Consider the following 18231-nt stretch of genomic DNA (forward strand, 5'->3'; position numbering starts at 1 on the left):
TATTGAAGAACCCTTGCATCCCTGGAATAAATCCCACTTGATCATGATGTACAATCCTTTTAGTGTATTGTTGGATGTGGTTTGCTAGTATTTTGTGGAGGATTTTTGCATCAATATTCATCAGTGATATTGGCCTGTAGTTTTCTTTTTTTGTGTGTGGTATCTTTGGTTTTGGTACCAGGGTGATGGTGGCCTCATAGAATGAGTTTGGGGGCATCCATTCTTCTGAAATTTTTTGAAATAGTTTCAGAAGGAGAGGTGTTAGCTCTTCTCTAAATGTTTGATAGAACTTGCCTGTGAAGCCATCTGGTCCTGGACTTTTGTTTGTTGGAAGTTTTTAAATCCAGTTTCAATTTCAGTTCTTGTGATGGGTCCATTCATCTTTTCTCTTTCATCTTGGTTTAGTCTTGGAAGATTGTACTTTTCTAGGAATTTGTTCATTTCTTCTAGGTTTTCCATTTTATTGGCATATACTTGCATATAGTAGTCTCATGATCCTTTGTATTTCTGTGGTATCCATTGTTAGTTCTCCTTTTTCATTTCTAATTTTATTCATTTGAGTCCTCTCTCTTTTTTTCTCAATAAGTCTGGCTAAGGGTTTCTCAATTTTGTTGATCTTTTCAAAGAACCAGCTTTTCATTTCATTGATCTTTTCTATGGTTTCCTTCATATCTATTTCATTGATTTCTGCTCTGATCTTTGTGATTCTTTCCTCCTACTAACTTTAGGTCTTGTCTGTTCTCTCTTGAGCTGCTCTAAATGTAAAGTTACTTTTCACTAATTTTTTAGATATAGTATATTTTATTTGGGCCCTCACTTTCTGATTGCACAAAGCTTCAAGGTCAGCCAGAGATAAAAGACTGATGTATTTTTTTTATCCCCAGGTATTTCCTGAGCATGGGCACATTATTGTGCTTCCTTAGATCCCCAGGAAAATTTGAGAGCTTTTCAAAATTTCCTATTTCCTTTAGTATTCACTATTACCTTCTACATTCCAAGAAAAATTCTTGTTGACCTCATCTGAAATCACAGCTTTGGGCAGCTGGTGATAATAACACTTTGCTTTTGTTTTGGTAATGCCCTAGGTGTAAGCATTTTGTTTCCCACTGAGATCATCTCTCAGTCAAATCAAATAGCCACCAAACTTGAAGAATAAGGAGTTCCCAGAGAGCTAAAGGATCAGAAAAAATATTAACTATGCTCTAAGGGTGATGATGATGGTGCTTTTAATGGAGATTCAAAAATATATCTCTTTGTTCTCTGCAGTGCTATCAACTTTTGGTTGTTCCACCACTAAGCTTGTTCTGTGGCTTTGGGTAATTGCCAAGATTTTGAAATGTTTGGTTTTAGTTGTTTTGCTTAGATTTTTGTTGTGTTCATAGGAGAGCAAGTTTACCAAGGTCCTCACTCCTTCATTCAGGAAATCAGTCTCCCAGGATGTGTACTCTTATCTACAACATGCTGCTAAAGTTTATGTTCACCTGCATCATCTGTGCTCTTCCCAGGTGTCCTTTGACACTTCTGTACTTTCTTGCTTACATTTTTTTCAATGTACTGCATTGTCCTGACATGCCTTGCCTTGCTCTTTATTTTACTCTAATGTTAAAACAAGAGTGAATACTGTCACTGTCTATCCATAAACCTTGAGCATTAGACTAAAAATGTCTCTGCCTTGGTTATACTTGTTACTCAATAAGGGAACTTATGTTTTTCACTGCTGGTAAAATTAAATTAAATAACTCAACAAGACAAATAACCCCCCCAAAAATAGATTGGAATAGACTTTTCTCCAGAGATGGTTAAATAACCAAAAAACACATGATGCTCAGCATCAATAGTAATTGAGAAAATGAAAATCAAGAACCACAAAATGAGATGTCATTTAATACCTATTTGATAAAGTGATTAAAATGAGAAAGGACTGACAATAAAAAGTGTTTGTAAGGATGGGGAAAAATTGCTGGTCATAATAAAACTAGTTCAGCCTCCTGTAAAAAGTTTCTCAAAAGGTTTAATATGTAGCTACCATGTGACTCAGAAATTCCACTCCTTAGGTATATGTTCTAAGCATATGAAAACATATGTTCACACAAAAACTTGTATATGAATGGCTATAGCAACATTATTCAAAAGAGCCAAAAATTGGAAACGAACAAAATTCAGCATTCCAATATACAATGGATTATTATACAACCATTAAAAGGGATGAAGAGATTTTTCAGCCATAAAAACATGCTACTGTGTGGATTAATCTTGAAAACACAATGTCAAGTGAAAGCATCTAGTCATAGAAGATAACATATTGTATGATTCTATTTATGTGAAATGTCCAAAATAGGCAAATCCATAGAGACAGAATGTAGGTTACATGCACCCCAATGTTCATTGCAAAAATATTTACAATAGCCAAGGCATGGAATCAACCTAAATGTCCATTGACAGATGAGTTAATGAAGAACATGTGGTATATATACATTATGGAATATTACTTGGCCATAAAAATGAAGAAATATGTCATTTTCAGCAGCATAGATAGACCTAGATATTATCATACTAAGTGAAGTAAGTCAAAGGCAAATGTTGTATGATATCACTAATATGTGGAATGTTAAAAAAAGATACAATGAACTAAGTTCATTATTATTATTTAACTAATTATTTAACTAATACGTTTAAATTTATAAAACATAAACAAACTCACAGATTTTGAAGACACACTTATGGTTACCAAAGTGGAAAGTTGAGGGGGATAAATTAGGTTTGGGACTAACATACGTATTACTGTATATATAACAGATAATCAACAAGGACATTCTGTATAGCACAAAGAATGCTACTCAATATTCTATAATAACCTATCTAGTAAAATAATTTGAAAAAAATTAGATATATGTATATGTGTAACTGAATCATTTTCGTATACACCTGAAACTAAGACAACATTGTAAATCAACTATACTCCAGTATAAAATGAAAAGTAAATTAAAAAAGAAAGCAGACTACTGGTACCTTGGGGCTAGAGTTGGGGTTGGGGGTATGTAAAAGTGGGAGTGAGGAGTGACTGCAAATTTGAATGAAGTATCTTTTTTAGGAGTTGAAAATGTTCTAAAGTTAGAATATGGTGATGGGTGCACAACACTGAATATTCTAAAGATCACTGAACTGTACAGTTTTTAAAATGATTTTTTTCCCATTATAGTTGGTTTACAGTGTTCTATCAATTTCTACTGTAATGTGACCCAGTCATGTATAGTATTCATTCTTTTTAAAATTTTTTTAATTTTTTAAAAAATTTGTTTCCCCCAATACAATTTTTTTCCTACTGTACAGCATGGTGACCCAGTTACACATACATGTATACATTCTTTTTTCTCACATTATCATGCTCCATCAAAGTGACTAGACATAGTTCCCAGTGCTACACAGCAGGATCTCATTGCTAATCCATTCCAAAAGAATAGTCTGCATCTATTAACCCCAAGGTCCCAATCCATCCCACTCACTCCACCTCCCCCTTGCAACCACAAGTCTATTCTCCAAGTCCATGACTTTCTTTTCTCTGAAAAGTTTCACTTGTGCCATGTATTAGATTCCAGATACAAGTGATATCATATGTTATTTGTCTTTCTCTTTCTGACTTACTTCACTCACTATTCCATCCATGTTGCTGCCCAGTGGCATTATTTTGTTCTTTTTTATGGCTGAGTAGTATTCCATGGTGTATATATACCACACCTTCCTAATCCAATCATCTGTCGATGGACATTTGGGTTGTTTCCACGTCTTGGCTATTGTGAATAGTGCTGCAATGAACATGCAGGTGCATGTGTCTTTTTTAAGGAGAGTTTTGTCCAGATATATGCCCAAGAGTGGGGTTTTGCTGGGTCATATGGTAGTTCTATATATACATTTCTAAGGTACCTCCATACTGTTCTCCATAGTGGCTGTACCAGCTTACATTCCCACCATCATTGCAGGAGGGTTCCCATTTCTCCACACCCCTGCCAGCATTTGTTATTTGTGTACTTTTGAATGATGGCCATTGTGACTGGTATGAGGTGGTACCTCATGGTGGTTTTGATTTGTATTTCTCTAATAATCAGTGATGCTGAGCATTTTTTCATGTGCTTGTTGTCCATCCATATATCTTCATTGGAGAGAAGTCTATTCAAGCCTTTTGGCAGTATTTGCATTAGTTTTGTGGGCTTTTTTGCTGTTGAGTTGTATGTTGTGTGTATATTTTAGAGATTAAGCCCTTGTCAGTTGCATCATTTGAAACTATTTTCTCTATTCTGTAGGTTTTCTTTCTTTTTTTTTTAAGGTTTCCTTTGGTGTTCAAAAGCTTGTCAGTTTGATTAGGTCCCATTGGTTTATTTATTTATGTATTTATTTTTAATTTTTTTTGTCTTTTGTCCTTTTTTAGGGCTTCACCCACAGTATATGGAGGTTCCCAGGCTAGGGGTCTAATTGGAGCTGTAGCTGCTGGTCTACACCAGAGCCACAACACCACCAGATCCAAGCCATGTCTGCAAACCTACACCACAGTTCACGACAATTCCAGATCCTCAACACACTGAATGAGGCCAGGGATTGAACATGCAACCTCATGGTTCCTAGTCTGATTTGTTTCTGCTGTGCCATGATGGGGACTCCCCCATTGGTTTACTTTTGCTTTTATTTCTGTTGTCTTGGGAGACTGACCTAAGAAAATATTCATAAGGTTGATGTCAGAGAATGTTTTGCTTATAGTCTCTTCTAGGAGTTTTAAGGTGTCTTGTCTTACATTTAAGTCTTTCAGCCATTTTGAATTTACTTTTGTTCATTGTGTGAGGGTGTGTTCCAGTTTCACTGATTTACATGTTGCTGTCCAGTTTTCCCAGCACCTCTTGCTGAAAAGACTTTTTCCCATTTTATATTCTTGCCTCCTTTGTGGAAGATTAATTGACCATAAGTGTCTGGGTTTATTTCTGGGTTCTCTATTCTGTTCAGTTGGTCTATATGTCTGTTTTGGTACCTGCACCACACTGTCTTGATTACTGTAGCTTTGTACTATCACCTGAAGTCTGAGTGTTATGCCACTTGCTTTATTTTTGTTCTTCAGTCTTGCTTTGGAAATTCTGGGTCTTTTATGGTTCCAGATAAAATTTTGGATTGTTTTTTCTAGTTCTGTGAAAAATGTCATGGGTAATGTGATAGGGGTTGCATTGAATTTGTGTATTGCTTTGGGTAGTATGGCCATTTTTATGATATTATTTTTTCCAACCCAGGAGCATGGAATACCTTTCCATTTATTTGAATCCTCTTTAATTTCCTTGATTAGTATTTTATAGTTCTCAATATATAAGTCTTTCACCGGCTTGGTCAGGTTTATTCCTCAGTATTTAATTTTGTGGGTGTGATTTTAAAAGTTACTGTATATTTGAGTCCAGATTAAGATGGTGGAATAGAAGGACTGGAGCTCAACTTCTCTCCTAAAAACAACAAAATTCACAACTACAGGCTGAGCAATCTCCACCCAAATGGACTGGAAATCTTAAAAAAGATACCCTACTCCAGAAGAAAAAGAGGAGGCCACATCAAGAGGTAGGAGGGGCGATTTCATGATATAAACAACCCCATACCTCCCGGGTGGGAAGCTCCACAGACTGAAAACTAACTGGTTCACAGAGACTCACCTACAGGAGTGAGAGTTGTGAGCCCCACATCAAACCCTCACGTGCAGGGATCCGACACTGGGAGAAAGAGCCCCTGAAGCATCATACATTGAAGCCCAGTGGGGCTTGTGTGCAGGAGCTCCACAGGACTGGGGGAAACAGAGACCCCATTCTTAAAAGGCACAAATGAACTGTCACCTGCACTGGGTCCCAGGGAAATGCAAAGTCTCCAAGGAAATCTGGGTCAAACCTGACTGCAGTTCTTCCTGGGAAAACAGGGGGGGGGACTTCCTGGGAAAACAGGGGGGAATGTGGCTTGTTGTGAGGGAAGGACATTGAAGGCAAAGCTCTTGGGACTATTCAGCAGCTGCCTTTCTCTGTAGGTGGCCATTTTGGGAAAATCTGGCCCCACCAATCAGTCAGTCAGCACTGAGAAGCCCCAGGGCAAACAACATACCAGGTGGGATCACAGCCCTGCCTCTTAGTAAACAGGCTACCTAAAGACTCCTCAGGCACACAGCTGCCTCTAATCCCATCCAGAGACAAAGCCCCACCCACCAGAGGGATTAGAATCAGCTCCACCTACCAGGGGACAAGCATCAGCCCCTCTCATTGGGAAGCCTACAGCAAGCCCCCAATACTGACTTCAGCCACATGGGGGGCAGACATCAGAAGTAAGAGAGGCTACAACTCTATTATCTGTACAAAGGTCACCACGCCAAAAACCTATAATAATGAAAAGACAGAGAACTATAACTCAGATGAGGGAGAAAGGAAAAACCCAAGAAAATCAGCTAAGCCATGAGGAGATTCTCAGCCTCCAGGAAAAAGACTTTAGATTGTGGATGCTGAAGATGATGCAAGACATTGGAAATAAACTGGAGGCAAAGATGGATAACTCACAGGAAACACTGACCAAAGAGATACATGACATAAACAAGAAGAGATGCAAAATATAATAACTGAAGTAAAAAATTCACTAGAAGCAGCTAACAGCAGAATATAGGAGGCAGAAGAAAGAATAAATGAGGTGGAGGACAGATTAGTGGAAATTATGGATGCAGACCAGAAAAGAGAAAAAAGATTGAAAACAAATGCAGAGTCTCAGAGAACTCTGGGACAATGTGAAACACACCAACATCCGTATTATAGGGGTGCCAGAAGGAAAAGAGAGAGAGAAGCAGACAGAAAAAATATCCCAAGAGATAACAGCTGAAAAATTCCCTAACACGAAACCACTCACTCAAATCTAGGAAGCACAATGAGTACCATATAAAATAAGCCCAAGGAGGAATACACCAAGGCACAAATTAATCAAACTGACCAGAATTAAAGACAAAGAGAAAATCTTGAAACCAGCTAGGGAAAAGAAACACATAACATACAAGGGAACCCCGATAAGGCTATCTGGAAAATTTTTCAGCAGAAACTCTGCAGGCCAGAAGGGAGTGGCATGATCTACTCAATGTGATGAAAGGAAAAAACCTCTAACCAAGATTACTTTACCCAGCAAGGTTCTCATTCAGATTTGAAGGAGAAAGCAAAACCTTCACAGATAAGCAAAAGCTGAGAGAATTCAGCAATACTAAACTAGCCTTACAACAAATCCTAAAGGAACTTCTCTAGGCGGAAAAGAAAACACAGCAACAGGCAACAACAATTCCGCAAATGACAAGGCTCACCAGTAAAGGTATATATACAGTAAACATACGAAATCATCCATGCCCAATTACACCACCAAAATCAGAAATCATGAGAAGAGGAGGGTACAAATTCAGGACCCTGCAGATGAACTTGACAGTAAGAGAACAACTTAAAACAATCTCATATACATATAGAATCTTATATCAAAACTTTAGAATAACTGCAAACCAAAAATCTACAATTGATACACAAACAAGGAATCTTTGGAGAAGAAATATATCTCATAGTAAATAAGTGCATAATCTACCATGAAGGGGGTCATTTGACATCATTCTTGGAATGCTGAAGTCTCCTTAGATCTGATTCTGATTTCCTCTCCATCAAAGAATTTATGATAATTATAATTAAATAATGCAACTGTACAATTAAAAAAAGTTATTGTATTTTTGTGTTCCATTTCTAATATTTCATTGGCTGTGTACAGAAATGCAACCAATTTCTGAATGTTAATCTCGTTTCCTGCTACTTTGATGAATTTATTGATCAGTTTGAGTAGTTTTTGTTTTGAGTCCTTAGGGTTTTCTGTAATATTATCATGTCATCTGCATACAGTAAAAATTTTACCTCTTCTTTTTCAATTTGGATATGTTTATTTCTTTTTTTTGCTTGATTGCTGTGGCTACGACTTCCAATACTATGTTGAATAAAAGTGGTGAGTGTGGGCATTCTTGTCTTGTTCCAGCTTTTAGCAGGAAGTCTTTCAGCTTTTCTCCATTAAGTATTATATTTGTTGTGGGTTGGTCATAAATGGTTTATATGGTATTAAATTATGTTCCTTCTATACCCACTTTGATCAGGAGTTTTTATCATAAATGGTTGTTCAATTTTGTTAAATGCTTTTTTCTGCATCTATTGGCATGATCATGTGTTTTTTGACTTTCCTTTTGTTAAAGTGGTATATGACATCCATTGATTTGCATATGTTGAACCATCTTTGTGAACCTGGGGTAATTCCACTTGGTTGTGGTGTGGTGTATGAACTTTTTAATATGTGTTGGATTCGTTCAGCTAAAATTTTGATGAGAACTTTTGCATCTGTATTCATCAAAGTTATTGGCCTATACTTTTTTTCACACTATCTTTGTCTATTTTGGTTTTAGGGTGATGGTGGCTTCATAGAATGTCTCTGGGTGTGTTCCTTCTTCTCCAACCATTTGAAAAATTTTGAGAAGACTGGGTATAAGTTCTTCGTATGGTAGAATTTGCCTGTGAAGCCATCTGGTCCTGGACTTTTGTTTGGAGGGAGTGTTTTTTATTACATAACTCATTTTCATTGCTAGTGATCAGTCTGTTCAACTGATCTATTTCTTCTTGATTCAGTTTTGGTGGCCTGTAAGTCCCTAGAAAGTTGTCCATTTCTTCTGTGTTGTCAAATTTCTTGGCATATACTTGTTCATAGTAGTCTTATTTTTTTTTTTTTTTGTATTTTTGCACTATTTGTTGAGATTTCTCCTTTTTCATTTCCTTTTTGTTTATTTGGATTTTTTTCCCTCTTCTTCTTGGTGAGTCTGGTCAGAGGTTTGTCAATTTACCCTTTCAAAAAACCAGCTCATGGTTTTATTGATTTTTTCTATTGTGTTTTGAATTTCTATTTTAATGATTTCCTCTCTGATCTTTATGATTTTCTTCCTTCTGCTGACTTCAGGTTTTGTTTGTTCTTCTTTTTATTTAAAAAAATTTAAAAGATTATCTATCATTTGTCTTTTTAGGGCCACATTCACAGCTTTTGGAGTTTCCACGCTAGGCATTGAATTGGAGCTCTAACCACTGGCCTATACCAAAGCTGCAGCAATGCCAGATATGATCTGTGTCTGTGACCTACAACACAGCTCACCGCAATGCTGGATCCTTAATCCACTGAGTGAGGCCAGTTATTGAACCTGCATCCTCATGGATATTTGTCAGATTTATTTCTGCTGAGCCATGACGGGAACTCCTGTTATTTTTCTAATTCATTTAGATGGTGGGTAATTGTCAATTTGAGAATTTTCCTCTTTTTTGAGAAAGGCCTGTATTTCTCTGAATTTCCCACTAAGAAGTGCCTTTGCCTGTGTCTTCATTATCGTTTGTCTTGAGGTATTTCTTAATTTCCTTTTTGATTTCCTCATTGACCCATTGGTTTTTCATAGCATGTTTATTTCCATGTAGTCAGTTTTTTCTCATTTCTTTTCCTGTGGATGATTTCTAGTTCATGCCACTGTTGTCAGAGAAGATACTTGAAATGATTTCCATACTCTTAAATTTGTTGAGGTTAATTTTGTGTGCCAGTATGTGGTCATTCCTTGAGAATTTTCCATGTACACTTGAAATGAATGTATGTTCTTTTTTTTTTTTTTGGTATAGTGTCCCGAAAATGTCAATGAAGTCTTACTCTACTATTGTGTCATGTAGAATCTGTGTTGCCTTATTAATTTTCTGTCTAGAGGATCTGTCCATTGATGGGAGTAGGGTTTTAAAGTCTCTTACTATTATTGTGTTCCATCAATTTCTCCTTTTATGTCTGTTATTATTTCTTGCATGTACTTGGGTGTTCCTATATCAGGAGCATATATATATTGAAAATTATAATATCCTCTTCTTGAATGGATACTTTCATCATGAAATAGTGTCCTTTTTTGTCTTTCTTTATGAGCTTCATTTTAAAGTCTATTTTGTCTGATATGAGCATTGTAACTCCTGTTTTCTTGTCTTTTCCATTCTCATGAAATATCTTTTACCATCCCCTCACTTTCAATTTGTATGTTCCCTTTGCCTTAATATGAATCTCTTGTAGATAGCATACTGTAGGCTCTTGCTTTTTTATCCAATCTGCCACTCTATGTCTTTTGATTGGAGCATTTGGTTCATTGACATTTGTTGCGAGACATGTTTTTATAATATTTTCTTAGCCTCTTTGCTGAAAACTCCATCTTATCCCCCCTTACTTTGTCCCATCTTCCTGCTTGGGAAACAGTCACAGTGATGGTAAATGACTTGAGGATTCTCTGAAATGCTATGCATAGATAGCTAACTCAAATGCTAATGATTCTTAAATGCCTAAAATTTAGAGTAAAGGTTTAACCATCTACCAGCTAAGTGACTTTTAAAATAATAAAAGACATTTAAAATAATAAAAAACCCCTATATCCTGCACCTACAACCCCCTTTCCGCTTGATGTCATCCTCAAGAGCACAATAAAAGCAGTGTGGTTTCTTGAGGCAGGGCTCTTGGTCCCTGAGACCTTGAGTCCCCCGGTTCCCACCTTTACTTAAGATAAATGTCTCTTGTGTATTTTTTTTTTGTTTTTGGTTTTTTTTTGTCTTTTGCTATTTCTTGGGCCGCTCCCGTGGCATATGGAGGTTCCCAGGCTAGGGGACGAATCAGAGCTGTAGCCACCGGCCTACACCAGAGCCACAGCAATGTGGGATCTGAGCCGCATCTGCAACCTACACCACAGCTCACGGCAACGCCGGATCATTAACCCACTGAGCAAGGGCAGGGACGGAACCCGCAACCTCATGGTTCCTAGTTGGATTCGTTAACCACAACGGGAACTCCTCTGTGTCTTGTTTTATGTTAACTTTTTTTCCTTAAGGTCCATAGCACCTGTTCTTCAGCCCCATCCTGCTGAGCTGGTCTTGGCAGACATTTAAGGTAATTATTGATAAGTATGTATTTATTGCCATTTTAAGCCTTGTTTTCCAGTTCAGTCTATGTTTCTCCTTTTGTTCCTTTCTCTCTTGGTTGTATGATTTCCCTTGTGTCCTTTTCTTTTTAGTTTTTGTGAATGTAATGTTTGGTTTTGATTTGTGGTTACCCTGTTTTCCAAGTATGTTAACAACTTCCTATATCTGCTTGCTATAGCTTGTTAATCATATAGGCTCTAACACACTATAAAAAAGTCTGGATTTTCTTACTTTCCTTCCCCATATTTTATGATTTTGAAGTCCTTTTTTAACATTTTCATGTTTTTCCTTTCACTGTTTCTTGTGTTTCTTGTCATTTTTACAATAGCTTTTTTTTCCCTTTTACATCTGTATATTGGCTTATATAAGTGACTGCTTTCCAATCGGGATTTTCTACATCTTGTTTCTTCTTGCTTCTTTTTCATTTAGAGAAGCCTTTCTGTTTTTATTTTAGAATTGGCTTAGTATTTCTGTACTCCTTTAGCTTTTGTTTGTTGGAGGAATTTCTTATTTCTCCTATTTTAAATGATATTCTTGCTGGTTAGAGTATTCTAGGCTTCAAATTTTTCCCTTTTAGAACTCTGAATATATCTTGCCATTTTCTTCTGGCCTGTAGTGTTTCTGTAGAGAAATCAGCTGACAGCCTTATGAGGATTCCCTTATACTTAATGCTTTGTTTTCCTTTGCTATCTTTAGAATCCTCTCTTTAACTTTTGCCATTTTTATTATAATATCCCCTTGACAGGGTACTGAGTGTGTTTCTAGGGAGAAGGATGCAATGGGAAGGGCTAGTAGTCATTGACTGGTTGTTGGGCTTTTGACAGTAGCAAGGGCCTGGGGGAAGGTGCCACAGGCTGCTCCTAGTTGCATGGCCCTGGGAAGTGGTAATGAGCCTCAGGCAGATTTTGACAGTGTCCAGAGCATTTGGAAGTGGCAGTGATAAGGTGTGTGAATTCCCAGTGGAGTGAGAGCAACAACAGGTGGTGTTCAGTCACAATGCCCTCCTCTGTGGTGCCCTCTGAGCTGACTGGGGTTGCAAGTGGTGCCTGTTCGTGGGCCCCTGGTGGTGGCAGGCCACACCACCCTTAGAGTCAGAGATAACTGCGATAGTTTGCCCCTGCCACCTGTAGATCACAGAAGAATCACCTCATCCCACTTCGTTCATACAGGATGTGTACACAGCTGCTCCTAGTTGCAGGGTCCTGGGAAGTGAACAGTGGTCAGGAATGTGTGGGTGCTGCCTGGAGTATTTGGCAGTGGCACAGCAGGGCAGGTGTGTTTCTAGGGGAGTGAGAGCAACAACAGTGGTGCTCATTTGCAATGTTCTTGTTTTGCTGAGCTGACTGGGGTTGCAGGTGGAGCCTGTTCACAGACCCCTAGTGGTGGTGGACCATGCTTCCTTCTGGTTCTGAGATAACTGCTGTGGTTTGTCCCTGCCACCTGTAGACTCTGCAAGAAGTGCTGTCTCACCAACAGTAGGCTGTGTCAGAGCCTCTCCACCCTCTGAGGTCCTGTGCATGCACAGGGAATGAGATTCCTATGGCTGTCCACCCCTCCTCCTCTCACCCTCCCCAACAATGGTGCCTTGCATTTCCTGCAGGCCTAGACCTCCTCCCAGGTTCCCTTGGCTCTGGCATTCTGCTCCCAGCCAGTGGCACACTGCTACCTAGCCCCTCAGGCTGACTCCACACAGCCAACCCTAGTTCTCTCCCTGGAATCCACCTCCAGAGCCTGAGTTTCAGCACTAAGCGTCTGCCCAAGAGTCTCAGGCTGTGGTGTCTGGGGCAGTGGTGCAGATATTGTTTGGTTCTTGCTTTGCTTTGCCCTCCTCAGTCCAGCTGCTTCACTTTTCTCGTGAAACTTTGAGGTCTCTCTGTCTTGGCTGATTTCCCCATCAGTTAGGTGGCTTCCCTGGGTGTGAGCTCCTTTTCTCCTTAAGAGCTCCCTCTCAGGAGTGCTAGTTCTTTCCTGATCCTTCTCTCTCTCTTTGTTCTTTTGTTCTACACAGTTATTTTGAGGGTTTCTTGCCCCTTTTGGAGGTTCAAGTTTTCAGCCAGCATTCATCAGATGTTCTGTGTGAATTGTTCTACATGTGTTTTTTTTTTGATGTGTTTGTGGGAGAAGGTGAGTACAATGTCTTACTCCTCCACCATCTTGATCCTTCTCCCCTAAACTGTACAGTTTTAATGGGTGAATTTCATGGTATGTGAAAATATCTCAATAAAGTAATATATTAATAAAAACTCAGAGCATGGGTTTTGCAGCAGATAAAAAAATTAAACTGAATAGTGTAAGAAAGTCACCTTAAAACCATGTTGGTTCACATGACTCTCAAAACCAAACACATATACAGATTTCTTCCCTCTTTCCACACTGTTTATCACAGCAAAGATCCACTTGTTCATATCTCAGCTGAAATGTTTCCTTTGAATTAGGATGGTTAGAATCTTCTCTAACCATCCTAATCCTTTAGTACCCAAACTAAGCATGACATTCAATTATATATTATCATCACCTCCCATATTTATTTCAACTTCATCATGTATTTAATTGTATGTCTCCTGCTGATTTGAGATTTATGAGATTAAGGCTCTGTTTATTTTCTTGACCACTCTATCTTCAGAGCCAACCACAGAGCCTGACACAGAACAGAGACTCAATATTTTTTTGATGAATGAATGAGTTTACACAATCATTCTAGATTTCTAAGGACCAATGAGTTTTTCACATTCTCTCCCTTGCTTAGCTGCTGGCTCAACTCAGAAAAGGGATTTAAATGGAGTTTCCTTGGACCAGTCTGTTCCATCTTCTTGGTGAGTGATGACATCAAAGCATCATTAATGCTCAGCTGAGGGCTATCAGAAGAGCAGAATTGTAAGTGGGGTGGGGGTGAGGAGGTGATGGGAGCAGGAATGTTCCTGGGTTGTCTGGGTTTAGTTTGGTTTTCTAAGACTATTCCTATGGTGATAACTACATACTCTAATATATGGTTACTAAACATGGAATTTAAGTGCAGAATTGAGGTTGGATGGATTAGATAAAGGATCAAAATTTTATTCAATAAACATTTTGTGGTTTCCTGAAGGTCAATTTAGCTTTCTTTCTGATGACCCTCTGGATTTTGAAAAGCAAACTCTCTTCCCTCAACAGTGATGTGTCCACCCTCCAGAACACAAGGTAAGATGGAACAGCAGCTGACAAGCCCGCAGAAGTGTGGTCCCAAGAGCAAAGCTGTGAGCCTGGCAGTTCCTGGTGCCCCTTCTTAGAGTCTTCTGAGGGAACCCAGAATAGAACAGATGCAGCTGTCCTTCTATGGAAGCCAGTTCAGATCCAGTGGTGTACAGTGTCCATCTCTAAGCCCAGCTTGTGACTCCCTCAGAAACAATCTTCGGGCTTTTGTCATCAGTCCTATGACAAAAAGATAAAGAACAAATATGTTCCCATGAAGTCCTTAGAAAAATCTGTGACTGCTCCCACAACCCAGCATACTTTCATACTTCACTCTCATTTCAAGCTCCTTGTCACCCTTCTTCCATTCCTCTCCCTGGAAAAAAAAAAAAAACTAGCTAACATCAAATCTCCTATGAGCTTAGGTAGCCCTTTTCTCCAGGGGCCCTTGGACATAAATGATGTGCTTTCTTTCATGTTTTTATAATCTTTTCCAAAATTTGCATGTTGTTGTTTGGTTGTATCAGTCATTTGAATAGGCTGTGAGCTTTATGATAGTAGTAATTTTTCCTTTGTTATTTTTAATACTGAGACCCCAACACAGTACATAATGGACTTAATATTGGTTGAATGAAATTAGGGATCTCCACGGAGAATTATAGTTTTTTTTTTTTCAGCTTATATTATGAAGTGTCACTACCCTCTTCAATCCAAATTAAAGTGCCATCCTGGATGTGAGTGACATTTCTATTGTGGAGAATCATTGACAGTAAATATCAAAGCTAATCACAATTCAGTCTGAAAACTCATTACCAACAGGGGAAGGCAGAAGCATGCATGGGTCAAAGATGAGAATGGCCTTGATTGTGTTGCTCAGGGTGCATCATGAACCTCCTTTCTCCTCCTACCCAGGATGCTGACATTTAAAGCTACAGCTCAGCTCTTCATCCTGGGATGCACATGGTGTCTGGGAATCCTGCAGGTGGGACCAGCTGCCCACGTCATGGCCTACCTCTTCACCATCATCAACAGCCTGCAGGGCGTCTTCATCTTCCTGGTGTATTGCCTCCTCAGCCAACAGGTACTACTGTCTGAATCCCACTCAGGACTTTCCCCAACCTCACTCCTTTCAGTGAGTTGACCCAGCGTGTGATTTCCCTCTGCAGGTCTGGGAGCAATATGGGAAATGGTTCAAAGGGATCGATATAACCAAATCCAAGTCTGAGAAGTACACACTATCCAGCAAGACCACATCTGATGCCTGCAAATATAGTGCTGCAAGATCCCACATTGCTGACACAGCATGTCACTAACTGATCCACTTGTGCAGCACATGCTTTACCACTGGACAACTAGGTATGCAATAGACGATGTCCTAGGATGGCTCACACTCGGTTTTACTCCTTGACTCATTAACCATTTGCAATGGTCTCAGTTGGTTTGAAAATCTATTCCACTCTCACTGCTTAGGGAACTGTGGTTATCTTTTTTTTTTTGTTTTGTTTTTTGTCTTTTTAGGGCTGCACCTGAAGCATATGGAGGTTCACAGGCCAAGGGTCGAATTGGAGCTACAGATGCCAGCCTACACCACAGCCACAGCAACACAGGATCAGAACCACATCTGCACCTACACCACAGCTCACAGTAATGCTGGATCCTTAACCCACTGGCGAGGCCACAGATCAAACCCACAACCTCATGGTTACTAGTCGGGTTTGTTAACCACTGAGCCATGATGGGAACTCTGAACTGTGTTTATCTTGATTCATATATCCACACCCTATTGAACAGCTGCTATATGCCATGCATTGTTAACTAAATACACAAGAATCAATGATCTGAATTGGCAAGGCACATTCCACTCAGATCCACATTATACTATCCTTTTCTCTACACCTTCTTCCATGTAACACTCATTCAGCAGCACCCCTTCCAAAATGCAGAAATGGGGGCTTGAATTATGTACTTATTTATGCATTAAACAGAAGTGTGTCATCTGACACTTTAGACTTTTTTTTTTAACAAGGCTGCCTAATATTTTTGTCACCTTCTACCCAATGTAAAACCAGGCAGGAAAAGCAGTAATTACATGGGATAAGTCATTGCAAGACCACTAAGAACAATTACTAGTTTAGACTTATAAACTTCTTTTACTGATGTTTTCTCACTTCTTCCATCTTCTGTTAAATCCCTTGAATTTGCTTTCCTGTTTACAGGAGCTTATTATTTGCCTGAAACTCCTTCTGCATTTATCTCATTAACTTGTTCACCCAACCTCCATAAGAACTGGTTCCACTACTGAATTTTCTATCTCCTCCCCCTTTCTAAGAAATATCTCAATCACTTATTTCACAGAGGAAATCAGTCATCATTGATGGCACTTTGTGAATTCCATGTCATCAACTGTACCAAGCAGCATGCACCTTCTCCATATTACACAACTTTCCTTCTTCTCTCTGAAGACAATGCTTCCACCTGTGCTTTGGATCCCATCGTTCATGCCTATCAATTACCTTACATTATTGTTCACATATATTCCCTCCCTCTCTCTCTCTCCCCTCTCCCTTTCTCTTCCTCCCTCCTCTCTCCTTCCCTCACCTTTTCAACAGTATTCTTCCCATAGTCATGGAAACATGTTTGGTCCTCTTCTATCTTACAAACTTGTACTACTTGGCCTTCTTCTAGCTACCAGCTGAGATTTGACTTTTCACTCTTGTCTCCATTTCCTTGCCTTAAAACCACTCCTTCAACCCGTCAAAATATAGCTTTTTTCCTCCATCATTCCACCAAAGCAAATATCTCTTAGACCTACAATGATCTCCATCTCCCAAAAAGTCCTTTCAGAACCTTTCTCATGAAACTTTCTCACTCCCTTCTCATGAAACACTCCTTCCTTATTCCCTCTAGATTATGTACATGCCCCTCCATGTCTTTCTTCCATTCTCTCTTGTTCTTCTCTTTTGTTTCCTTTATAGTTCTATCTAATGGATTGGTTCGATTTGCATTAAATACTTTCTTCCTAGACAATAATATTTCTTCCTTAGATCCAGTCATCAGATAGAACAAATGATAGCCACTATGTTTCTCTACTTCTGACATCTCTGAGCTCTAGAGGATTACTTGATTTTTTGACATCTCAAAGACATCTCCATCTCAGCCTTCCAGTACAAGTGTTGCAGTCTTTACCCTAGTCCATCCTTTCCCATGATGTCTTTTTAATCCACATGGTGCCACAATTCATCCTGTGGCACAAGTTTGGAACCTAAAAGTTAGTTACAACAATTATCTTATTTCCCATCACATCCTACCCATTTTTCAATTCCATTGTCCTTATCTTCTTAGTATGTCCCCAGTTTGTCCATCTAGCTTAACCTCCATCAATTCCTCCTTAGCCAGGCTGCTATTGTCACTTTCCTGAACAACTACGATATCTCCTGACTACTCTTTCCACCCTTGTCACCTCCCAATGCATCTTTTACACAGAAATCATAACTATCTTTTCAAAATGCAGATAAAATCATGTCACTCTCTTTTCTTTTTGCATTTTAGGATTGCACCTGCGGCATTTGGAGGTTCCCAGGCTAGGGGTCAAATTGGAGCTACAGCTGCCAGCCTACACCACAGCCACAGCAACACCAGATCCGAGCTGCATCTGTGACCCACACTATAGCTCACGGTAATGCCAGATCCTTAACCCATTGGGCGAGGCCAGGGATTGAATCTACAACCTCATGGTTCCTAGTCAGATTCATTTCTACTGCGCCACGACAAGACTCCATTTGTAGACTTTTCTTTTTTACCTTTTATCTTTTTTTCCACTGTACAGCATGGTGACCTAGTTAACACATACATGTATACATTCTTTTTTCTCACATTGCATATTCCAACATAAGTGAATAGACAGAGTTCCCAGTGCTACGCAGAGGGATCCTATTGCTATTTCATTCCAAAGGCAATAGTCTGCATCTATTAACCCCAAGCTCCCAGTCCATTGTTGACTTTTTGATGATAGCCACTCTGGCTGGGGTAAGGTGTACCT

At 39.1% G+C, this 18231-nt stretch overlaps 1 protein-coding gene across 8 annotated transcripts in view; it reads left to right on the forward strand.

Annotated features, from left to right (window-relative positions):
* LOC100518417 (adhesion G protein-coupled receptor E2-like) overlaps positions 1-18231 on the forward strand; it is a 68921-nt gene that overhangs the window by 39675 nt on the left and 11015 nt on the right. For all 8 annotated transcript variants that reach the window (XM_021083675.1, XM_021083676.1, XM_021083674.1 and 5 more), the window contains 4 exons: positions 13771-13837; positions 14110-14201; positions 15105-15273; positions 15359-15548. In XM_021083675.1, the coding sequence (XP_020939334.1) occupies positions 13771-13837; positions 14110-14201; positions 15105-15273; positions 15359-15505 (475 nt within the window). In that variant the 3' untranslated portion in view covers positions 15506-15548. The remainder of the gene's footprint in view (positions 1-13770; positions 13838-14109; positions 14202-15104; positions 15274-15358; positions 15549-18231) is intronic.

This window comes from Sus scrofa, chromosome 2, assembly GCF_000003025.6.
Source record: "Sus scrofa isolate TJ Tabasco breed Duroc chromosome 2, Sscrofa11.1, whole genome shotgun sequence".
NCBI classification, from domain to species: domain Eukaryota; kingdom Metazoa; phylum Chordata; class Mammalia; order Artiodactyla; family Suidae; genus Sus; species Sus scrofa.